We start from the raw sequence: 11,625 nt of genomic DNA, 5'->3' as shown, positions 1-11,625 counted from the left end.
GAAGCTCATGCGAAGGTGGATTTGGCCTGTAGGGCTAAGCCTTTCACGGATGGAGTTTGAAAGGTCTATCTCCTCGGACTTAGTCCGAGGAGCGTCTCATCCTCGCCCTCCTCCCTCCCCCTTTTAGGGGCTCCCCCCCTTCCCTTTTATACTAGTATTTCCTTCCCGTTCTTCACCTACGTGTCCGTTTTTTCTTATTTGGGGTGGTTACTCGTCTTATCAATCCATTCGTCAGAGTGGTTGGGAAAAAGCTGGATAGCATGGTATGAGTATGGGTTTGTCAGGCGCTGGGCTCCACATTAAGGTGTTGGCAGCTTTCTCCTTTGTGCTGCTCTTGTACTGAATCTGTCCTTTTCTTCAGGTGTTTTTGTGAGATGTTGGACGTGAAGTCGTCCTCGGCCATATTCTTGGGCCTTCAAGGAGTTTTCATTGCGCGTCCTTGACAGTAGGGCTCCTCGGCTTGAGCTTTGGGCCCTTAATACAAAGTGGGTTGGGACCTTAGATTTCGGGCCCCACAATACTTATCTCTTTGACTTTGTTATCTTTCTTTTCTCTTCTACTCTAAAAGGGCAATTCTCCCCTTGAAATTAAAGGAGAAAAAAAAAAAAAAAAAAAAAAAAAAAAAAAAAAAAAAAAGAGGCAATAGAGCCTTTTTTTTTAATAAGAGAATGCAATAGAGCTTATTTAAAGGTAAAGTGTCATTTTTGTCTATTTATTTATGGTGGTAAACATTTTTGTAAAAAAGTAAAATGCCAAGCTCATAACAAAAATAAAGGCACTTTATTGAAGCTACTTTATAAAAGTTAGTCTATTTCATAAAAGATAGCCATCTAATCTTTGGTTATATTATATGCTTTACTTTTTCCTTTTTCTCTCCCTACCCTATAAAAGGACAACTACCCCTTTGGTGGAAATCAAAATGATGTAATGTAGCTTCTTCTCTTTTATATGTTAACCTTGGATAGTCCCTTACCCTTACTCCCTTTGTCCCTTCTTTGTGTAGGTAGTGGACCCTATCTCATAAAAATTTATTGTAATTTCAAAAAAAAAAATTTAATCTTTTAGAAAAAATTTATCGTTAAATGCTTTTGTTAACTAATGTATTTGTATATTTATTAAAAATAAATTTAATGGGTTTCACTACAGTAAAAAGCAACAACAAAAAATGGAAAAAAAAAAAAAGTCTTTAAAAGATTCATATGCAAACTCTAAAAAAAAAAAAAAAAAAAAAAAAAAACCTAAACCTGAACAAATATGTAAAGTCACTTGTTAGAATCTTTTTTTGTTTTTGGGTTTAAGATTGGTTGTGGACCTATAGTATCATTATTATTTATTAAGTAATCTAGCCGTCCTAACATTTTAGAAGGACAGGTTAAGAATAAATGGGCTCAAGCCCACTGACCTATCCGTATAATAAAACTGTTTATTAGGTTCAAAGCTCGAGGAAGTCAAATACAAAGTCACAAAAGCATTAGAGCCATTTGACTATAAGGTTTATGTGTTGTGTTGTGTTGTCACAAAAATTCACAGCGAATTATTGATCGCACTCACAATGTTTTGGTCACAAACTCACACGAGCGTCTCTTCTAAAATCAAAATCACCTGGATGGACCCACCCAACTACTCCTCCAACAATCAATCGCAGCCGTTCATTGAAACGTGAAATCACGAAACTACCCTCCGTTTTTCAACTTATCTACACGAACCTGCCCTTTGCCGCGAGTGTCCCAGACTCCCATGTGGCCAAACTCAGTCACAGCTCTCAAGCCCAACTACCTCTTTTTGCTCATGCAAAGGCACGAAATTCGAGGATTTCAGACAGGCCCGCATAGATTTCTCCAATCTACTGTCACTTTCTCACTAAGTACTCACTTTCTCTCTCTCTCTCTCTTTCTTGGCCTTGTTCTACCTTCTTTGCCCACTACACTTTCAGCTTCAGACATGTCCGAGATTCTCTGTTTTCTAGTTCTAAACTAGATTTTGAACCACCAACTTTGCCGGAATCTGACTTTCATTTCAGACCCAGAAATTATTTTCAGGTAGATTTGTTTCAAGTTTGTTATTTTATGTATTTTCTTGGGTCTATCAGGAAAATGTAGTGGTTTCTGCTCAGCATGGTTTGGACAATAATATTTATTTAATGCTAACCAACTCCGAAATTGATTTAGTTGGTCTAAATTTAGTAAATTTTTTCGTGTTCTTATACATGTTTGGTGATTGATCATGCTATTTCGGGGATTTATCAATTACATGCGTTTTATACCATTTTAAGCAATTTTTCATATTTTTTCTCGTCTAGCTGCTATCTGACGCCATTTTTATTTATTTATTAAGGGTCTCTATCCAATAATGTTATTGTTATGTTTTCTTTATTTTGTGTTTGTTTTAGAGGAATAAGGAATAAATAGGGATAAGATGCTTACTTTTATTTCCTTTTTTATTAATAAAAAAAAAATAAAGTGGTGTTAAATGTTTTTGAGGGAAAGTTCGTTTGTCTCATGGGTAGATTCTAGAGTCACGGCTTTGAATTTGCTATGTTATCTTTTCAGTAGTGTGAATCTTTAAGCCTTTTTGCAATGTTTTGCCCCCTCTTGATACTGTGAAGAGGGTAACAATTGAATAAAATTAGAGGGTCTTTTTTATGGAACAATAAGAGAGAGGGTAACTCTTCTGAAATTGAAGGAAGTTAATAATTCATATTGGTTATTACTATGATGTGATATGAACCTTCTTGTGCTTCAAGCAGAATAGTGATTTTGTTTTTTAATGCTCCCTTCACTTGTTGAGAATGTATCTCATGTATTGGATATGTGCATCCTCCCTGTCACATTGTGTAGGCTGACACGGCTTTGGGACTCACTTATTGTGAGAGGGAGCATGCATATGGTGATAATTACTTTCACTTGTTTGGTTTATTCACCTTATAAAGGAACCATAATTTAATGCTAAATATACTACCAATTTTAGTACACAAGACAAGAGTTACAAATTACAAAGCAAAATGACAAAAAGCATTAACTTTTTCTATAAAAATATATGGCATGTTATTAAAGTTATTAACATTTTGCTTGTTGGCCTTTCAAAGTAGGTAATGTTTTCAACTTATCCTAAAATGGAATAATGGACGAACAAAACTGGACAATTGGAGCATATTTTGAGGTTAGAACTTAATTGAAGTAAACAGAAGTGAAGATATGAAATTATGACACATAACCTTCATGCAATCCAATACCATAAAAGAACAAGCATTCACATTATTACATTGTATATCAGTAGCTCAATCAACCTTGGGAGCCCATCCCACCGCGTCCTTAGTACAATCTGCTTGAATTGATGTTAGCAATGAGATCTTGTTTAAATTCCCCTGCTTAATGTTTAAATAAGCTTGGGTTTGAAATTCACTTAATTGTCTATGCATTGCAGATTCTTGATATTATACCTGTTATTGTGGGGATTATTACAAGGATTGAGCCTGCTAGCTAGTCAAGGATGAAGAGGAGGAATCTGTGTAGAAACAAACATCCGTTTGATGCTTATCGTAAGTATTACCTCCTCCCTCTCTTTCTTTTTAGTTTTTTATAAGTTGTAATTCTCTTTATTTTTCTTTTGAATTCAAACTATAATGATTGTCTTCAGCTTTGGATTTCTTTTTGGAAAAAGATGTACTTATCACATCTCACAAAAAAAAAAAACATATTAGAAATTAGTCATTCTTGAACCCCTGACTTTGGAATGATTTCTGTGATTACCAAATATCAGAGATCTTTCTGCTGGAGTTATGCTTGAATGGTTCATAAATCTAAGTTTAAATTTTCCTTTAAAAAAAATAAAATACCTATAGTTAAATTCATAAGAACTTACCAATTCTTCATCTGTCAGCTTTTGAAGCTCTATTCTATGGTTCATGGGAAGCAGTGGAGCTTATCAGAATTGTGAATGGGTCTATGACCATGCATTTCGAGGATTTTCAGACTGTAATTCAGGAGAAAAGTCCAATTGCAAACCTTCGTATACGGTCAAGGCAAGCTACTTTATCTGACTGCACCTGCTTTCTGAGACCCGGTGTTGACATATGTGTGCTTTCAGCCTCTCAACAAGGAAATAGTTCAGATGAGGGAAACCAGGAGGTTGTAACTCACCTTTTTATTTTGTTTTGTAATTTGGATTTCTCTGTCACAGCTTGAACAGAGCAATTTGGCATCTTAAATGTTTAAACATTTGTGTGTGGCTATGTATGTTACACATTCATCATATATTTATTTTTCCATTTATGTTTATTTATTTCTCATGACTAAAACCAAGTTACAACACCAAGATATCTTGTCGCTTGCTAGTCCTAAGTTACAAGTCCACTTTCTATAGACTGTGTGTACCTATAAATGCATTGCTTTTTGGTTCTTCAATGGGTAGAGAAGCTACTGTGGTTACACCCCAGTAATCACGCCTGGTTGCCTGCTCTGACTTCCTATATATATATATATATATATAAAATTCTCCTTCTCTCCCAACTTTTGGTTATTTCTGTAATGATACTTTGATAACAGGGTTCATTTAATTTTTCAATGTTATTATTCATTTTCTTGTAGAAATAATTTTTTAGAAACTCTCTTCCTCTCTCTTACTCACCCAAAATATAAAGGTACTTTTTCACCCAGGCGCCCCGTCCTTCTACCCTTTCGCACTTCTAAATCTTGCTGCAATCATGGGACTGAATTCTTAATTGCTTTAATTTCATTTAGTTCTGTGCTTTTTGCAATTTTATAATTGTGATGATTTCATGTCTCTGGCCCCTCATATCATTACATATTCTCTAAGAAAAGGGGAATGCAATTACTAAACTAATGACCTAATATTAAAGGTTATTCCCGTGCACGTGAAAACTCAACTCACATATTTTACTTCTTGGCTGATTGTTACTTTACTTCTCTAGTGTTCTTAGCTTGCTCGGCCTGTTATTTCTTTGTACTTTATCTGGCTTGTTTAGTTATACATGTTTGATCAGCAGATTCTCTTTCTTATATAGGTGTGGGCTGATGCTAGAATAAGTTCTATTGAGAGGAAGCCTCATGACTATCGTTGTTCTTGCCAGTTTTATGTTAACTTCTATGTTAATCAAGGCCCTCTAGGTTCAGAGAGAGGAACACTTAGTAAAGAGGTTCACATGGTAGGAATTGATAAAATTGCTATCCTCCAAAGGCTTGAAAGATTTCCTTGTGAAGATCGGCACTATCGGTGGGCTGCCTCTGAGGACTGTTCTTCATTGCCCAAAACTAAATTGTGTCTGGGGAGATTCTTATCTGACCTTTCATGGTTACTTGTAACATCGGTTTTGAAGCATACTACATTTGATGTAAGATCAGTGAAAAACAAGGTTGTGTACCAAATTTTGGAAGTTGATGATGATAGCTGTACAACAAACTCTGGTAATTACTTAAGTGCTGTAAATTTAAGAGTAGAAAATGATATTGTAGAACCCATTGTACTAAAATTTGTTCCGGCTGAAGCCATTGAGGCAGCTCCAGCTTGTGAAACGCGTGAAGCTGCATCACAACCATTTTATGATCTTATGGACTTGCGACGCTCTAAACGTCGAAATGTACAACCTGAACGCTTTCTTGGCTGTGACAGTGGTTCAGAGATAGATATTGGCTATGTCCGAACCAGGCCATACAAGATAGAACAATGGAAAGACGAGGAAATGTCATTACCACTATCCTACCTGTTTGGTATGAATGCAAGCTGTTCCGAAGAGCATAATGAGGTTGAACAAAAGGTCCATAAGGTCCATAAGGTCCATTCTCATGCATTACGTCCCTGTGAGGATCTTCTTTTGCCCAAAAGCAAGACTAAATCAAAGGCAGCAAAATCAAGTGTGGCTGGTAAAAAAGAACGTCAAACTCAACTTGCTATTGTTCCTTTCCGAGATGAAAGTGCTCCAATAGCCTTTGAACACTATCATCATCCTGCCAAGAGTCATGGACATCACAGAGAAGATATGCGTGAACTTTCTTCCAAGTATTATTACATGAATAGTTTTCCTAAAGCACAGAAAAGAAAAATTTCTGGATTAGAAGATTTGGAGTTAGAAGCTAGTTGGGAAGGAAAAGCGTCAGATAGAAAATTCCAAGGAAGAAGATATAATTCAGTATGTGCAAAAAGGGATGTTCTTAGTGAAGAAAGAACCTATCAGAAGAGAACCTTAAGTGCTGGTGCATACAAGGATTTAATCAATTCATTCTTGAAGAAAATGGATACCACATCCACAAAAGAAGAGCCGCAGATCATTGACCAGTGGCAAAAATTTAAGGAAACAGCAAGCTTGAACCATAGAGAGATGGAACCACCCCAAGAAGAGGACGAGGGAGAGATGTCAGAAACTGAAATGCTGTGGAAAGAAATGGAACTAGCTATGGCATCAAGTTATCTTTTTGAAGACAATGAAGTATCACTCTTGACCTTTTCTCAAGATCTTCTCTATTTATTTGATACTCAGTTGATGAGCTCATTTTGTGTGCATGTGTGTGTTTTTGTTGCTGTGTGTGTGTGTGGGAGGGAGGGAAATAAAGTTAACAACACAATCTGTAAGATCTGGCTGAATAATGAGAGAATGGTTCAAAGAAGGGATTTTTCTTTAATAAACATAAATGTTTACCTCAATTTTTTTGTATTTTTTGTTTCGATCTGCATTCCTCAAGGCTCATTCAGTCTGATAAAATGATTCTCAGGGATCAGAAGCCGGAGGGTCCACTGGGATCATGAACAATTCAGGTGAAATTTGCCAGCATGAATACAAATTGGATGAAGAAATTGGAATTCTTTGCCGCAGATGTGGTTTTGTGAGCACTGAGATAAGAGATATTTCAGCACCCTTTGTAAGTTTGGAACTCATTAATGCTAATTCTTTCTTTCTTTCCTTTTTTTTTTTTAAACCTTCCTTCTTGATGGAGACATTATATTTTTGAAGGAAAATGATCCTCTCCATTTGAAATGAATTCATTTCATTGTTCAAATTAAATATTACAAATCTAAAGATGTATCTAGTTTTACAATATCAAGTGAAATGGAGAGAGTTCTGTTCCATCATTGAACATCCAGGGGCAGAAAACGTTTAGTTATTGTGAAATCTGTGAAAGAACACTGAAGTATGTGATCCTAGAATGTGATGTATTATTTGATTTGCAGGCTCAAAAATGTTCATATATGCCTCTGAGTGGGGCCTAAATTCTTTGATTATGTTTATCCATGACCATGATCTCCTACATGGGACCATATATCTTTGGTTCCAACCCCAATGCATCCAAGTTTTTTATTATTCTATGATGATGTCATTATTTCACAGGCTTTCTAATTAATTTTTTATTTCTCCAGATGCAATACACCAGCTTTAACACAGATGACAAGCGATGCAATGAAGAAGATTCAGCACACAAGCTGGAAGATGATGAGGGTTTGCATATTTTACATACTAAAGCCTCCTCTGATGTGCCGTTATCAGAAGAAAATGAGAACGTGTGGGCCTTAGTCCCTGAACTTAGAAAGAAATTGCACTTCCACCAAAAAAAGGCTTTTGAATTTTTGTGGCAAAATATTGCTGGATCTATGATACCGGCAAAGATGGAAAAAGCTTCCAAGAAAACAGGTGGTTGTGTTATCTCTCATACTCCTGGAGCTGGGAAAACTTTTCTCATTATATCATTCCTTGTTAGCTATTTGAAATTGTTCCCTGGAAAACGACCCTTGGTTCTTGCTCCAAAGACCACACTCTATACGTGGTACAAGGAGTTTATTAAGTGGGAAATTCCTATTCCAGTTTATCTAATTCATGGTCGTAGAACGTACAGAGTCTTTAAGCAGAAATCAGCACCATTTCCGGGAATTCCAGGAGGTCCGAAACCCACTGATGATGTAATGCATGTTTTGGATTGCCTAGAGAAAATACAGAAGTGGCATGCACATCCAAGTGTTCTCGTCATGGGCTATACTTCATTTCTAACATTGATGCGGGAAGACTCAAAATTTGCACACAGAAGATATATGGCTAGAGTGTTGCGGGAAAGTCCAGGGATATTGGTACTAGATGAAGGGCACAATCCTAGAAGTACAAAATCTAGGTTGAGGAAGGTTTTGATGAAAGTTGAAACTGACCTGAGAGTGTTGCTTTCTGGTACATTGTTTCAAAACAATTTCTGTGAATATTTCAACACCCTCTGCTTGGCAAGACCCAAGTTTATAAATGAAGTTTTGAGGGAATTAGACCCAAAATACAAGAGGAAAAAGAGTTGGAGAGACAAAGCACTACATTTGAGAGAAGCCCGAGCAAGAAAGTTCTTCTTAGATACAATTGCAAAAAAAATTGATTCAAACGTAGGAGAAGAGAGGATGAATGGTCTAAACATGTTGAGAAATATCACAAATGGATTTATAGATGTCTATGAAGGTGGAAGTAGTGAAAACCTTCCTGGTTTACAGATTTACACCTTGTTAATGAATTCAACTGACATCCAACATGATGTTTTGGTGAGACTGCACAGGATAATGGCTGAATACCATGGATATCCACTGGAATTAGAGCTTTTAATAACCCTTGGGTCAATACATCCATGGTTAGTTAAAACTGCAGTCTGTGCTAACAAGTTTTTTAGTATGGCGGAACTAATGGAGCTTGAAAAGTACAAGTTTGATTTAAAGAAGGGGTCAAAAGTAAGGTTTGTTTTGAACCTTGTGTATCGTGTTGTCAAGAAGGAGAAGATACTGATCTTTTGCCACAACATTGCACCTGTTAAATTGTTTCTTGAGTTATTTGAGAATATCTTTGGGTGGCGGAGGGGTAGAGAAGTTTTGGTCCTTACAGGGGATTTAGAATTATTTGAACGAGGAAGAGTGATGGATCAATTTGAGGAGCCATTTGGGCCCTCAAGAGTACTACTTGCTTCAATTACAGCTTGTGCTGAAGGCATTAGTTTGACTGCAGCTTCTCGAGTGATCTTACTGGATTCAGAGTGGAACCCTTCCAAGACAAAGCAGGCTATTGCAAGGGCTTTTCGCCCTGGTCAGCAAAAGATGGTTTATGTGTATCAGCTCTTGGCAACGGGCACACTGGAAGAAGACAAGTATCGTAGGACAACATGGAAGGAGTGGGTCTCAAGTATGATTTTTAGCGAGGCATTTGTGGAGGACCCTTCACGCTGGCAAGCCGAAAAGATTGAAGATGATATTTTAAGGGAAATGGTGGAGGAGGACCGTCATAAATCATTCCATATGATCATGAAGAATGAAAAGGCTTCAACAAATTGATCAGAGGTAAAAACTGCCTTCCAAATTGTTATTGAAGTAGTTACCTGCCTTTTTCATTAGACACTCCTTAGTCTCTCTCTAAGCAGGCTTTGTGGCATAATTCTCATATCATGTTACTTCATATGTGAATTTCAGCATAATTACATGCATCAAGAATGAATTGCTCTCATCATTTTATGCACCATTCATTTGTGAAAAATTTAGCCGAACTGCCCAAATGTTGCAGACAGCCTGAACACCAATTTTGACCAAGATGTGCTTTAATGGTTTTTGATGTTCCTGATAACTCATCCCCCCTAACCTGAAGGGCTCACTAATCCGAAGTCCATGGTTTACAATGTATTTCTTTTGTAATGATTTTTAATTTGGTGAACTTTGTTGGGTATGCATGTGTGAGTGAAGTCCTACATTGAATAATAATGAGAAGAGTGACTGGTTAATATAACATAGTTGAGCCCAAACTCGTAGGTGGGTTACATGTTGTCCCTATATGTTATATTAACTTTTGATCGTTCAATGTGGGCCTACACTCACATGTGTATACCCAACAGTCTTCTATTCTATCAAGAGAATTCTTTTTCTCTTCTGTTCTATCAAGAGAATTCTTATTTTGAGAGTCCTTTCCCCTTCTAAATGTCTACTCTACTTGGAGGAAAACTCTTCTTTTAAGAGTTATCTCTTCTCTCAAGATAACTTTTCTTTTAAGAGTATTCTCTTCTACTTATATGGGAGGACCCTTGGGCGAAGGCTACCATGCCCCATATTGTAATATCTATATAAAAACCTTCAAACATAATCCTTGGTGGACAAGAAATATTACTTCTTTGGCAATCAGACCTTCATCTTCTCTTTAACTATACTAGGATCAACCATGTGCTTTGATACCATATGTTATATCAAGTTCTCAAGTGTTCCACCCCCCACCCACGTGAGATTTCCACATAAGCCTAACACTTTTCTTGCATTTTGCTCCACATCCTGACATTTGCTTCTACTTTATCATATATTTTTCATTCATATCAATGTTCAGAACTTCTTCAAGCTAATTGTGTAAACCACAGTAACCACTCAGTCTCTACTTAGCTCAATTCAAGGTAGGCCTTGGTGCCATGGGTTTATTACACAATACACAGCACTGAACACCCCCCTCCCCTCTTTGAAAACAAAGAGAAAAAACCTCTATCTAAACAAGTCTATGCATTCAAACTAACTCTGTAATTGTCATTGAAGCATTCATATGAAATTTATTACCTTACCTCCTTGTTATTCCACTTAGCAATTTAAAGCTTAGATATGGCATTTGTTTTGCTAAAAATTGGAAGATTTTGCAGAAGTATGGAAATGGAGATAAGAGCTTACCGAGGTGCCGAACCGAGTAGTAAGCCTGCACTCCACTATTGTCAAAGCATTATATTTATACGTTCCCAAAATGGAATGTACTTCCAGTGAAGGTGAACTGCATGTCCATTTCAAATGCAGTTTATTTGTTGTCCAGGGTTGGCAATTTTGACTTTGGATAGAATAGAATGACGGAAAAGAATATATGTAGCCAAGCTTGACTAGTCTGTCAAGGATCTATAGCTGATCCCAAAATTTTGGGACGAAGTCTTGGTTGTTGTTGTTGTATTTGTAAGTGGGTTGGAAATTTTGAAGTGGTAAAAATTGTTTTACCTTGCGAGAGTTCTGCATAGCTCTAAGAAATATCAATTTTATGTAGAGTTAACTTGTTTGTCAAGTGAGCTATCTTATTGTAATTTCGTCCTTGACTATGTTACTGGAATCAAAGCCTATTTTTCAAGACAATGTAGTTTCTATATAATATATATGTATCAGTGTATCACCATGAATACCTCACGTTCCAAGATGAGTATATTATAATGTTTTGTACACCTAAATGGGGCATAGACTCGGTCATTTAGTCTTTGTATTAGACTTAGTCATGTACAGAGGTGGCGGGTTTGTTTGTTTGTTTTTTTAATATATATATATATATATATAGATAAATATTTTAATTTTTCCCTGTTCTTATATTTTTGTTGTGCATGCAATGCACTTGTGCCCACTAATAAAACTGTATGATGAAAATTCTTACCTTCGTTGTGACATAGGTTAAGACAGCACCAAAAAATTGAGAAACTAAGACATTTGATACGTGCAGGCCATTACTTCTTTTTTTTTGGTGAAATGCAGGCCATTACTTATTCAATAAATACAGAGATCATTTTTTTCCCCCCACAATTATTGATGTGGTCTATTGTGATTGGTACATTACAAAAGTAAAGATAATGATGAACTCATGTGAAAGTGAATAAGTGATATTGCTTCAATCAC

The 11,625-nt window shown here is 36.4% G+C and overlaps 1 protein-coding gene across 2 annotated transcripts; it reads left to right on the top strand.

The window, feature by feature from the left end:
• The first annotated feature begins 1,562 nt into the window (after positions 1 to 1,562).
• LOC115954428 (SNF2 domain-containing protein CLASSY 1-like) lies at positions 1,563 to 11,178 on the top strand. Of its 2 annotated transcripts, XM_031072281.1 has the most exons (8): positions 1,563 to 2,039; positions 3,086 to 3,159; positions 3,424 to 3,538; positions 3,880 to 4,127; positions 5,024 to 6,442; positions 6,726 to 6,872; positions 7,369 to 9,300; positions 10,626 to 11,178. In XM_031072281.1, the coding sequence occupies exons 3-7, from the start codon at positions 3,490 to 3,492 to the stop codon at positions 9,292 to 9,294; spliced, it is 3,789 nt and encodes a 1,262-aa protein (XP_030928141.1). In that variant the 5' UTR covers positions 1,563 to 2,039; positions 3,086 to 3,159; positions 3,424 to 3,489; the 3' UTR covers positions 9,295 to 9,300; positions 10,626 to 11,178. The 2 variants fall into 2 exon arrangements, with proteins under 2 accessions (XP_030928141.1, XP_030928139.1); XM_031072279.1 differs by lacking the exon at positions 3,086 to 3,159.
• Positions 11,179 to 11,625: the final 447 nt, after the last annotated feature.

This window comes from Quercus lobata, chromosome 8 (genome assembly GCF_001633185.2).
Source record: "Quercus lobata isolate SW786 chromosome 8, ValleyOak3.0 Primary Assembly, whole genome shotgun sequence".
Taxonomy (NCBI): Eukaryota; Viridiplantae; Streptophyta; class Magnoliopsida; order Fagales; family Fagaceae; genus Quercus; species Quercus lobata.
The sequence above is the reverse complement of the archived record's forward strand: the minus strand, read 5'-3'. Positions and strand labels throughout refer to the sequence as shown.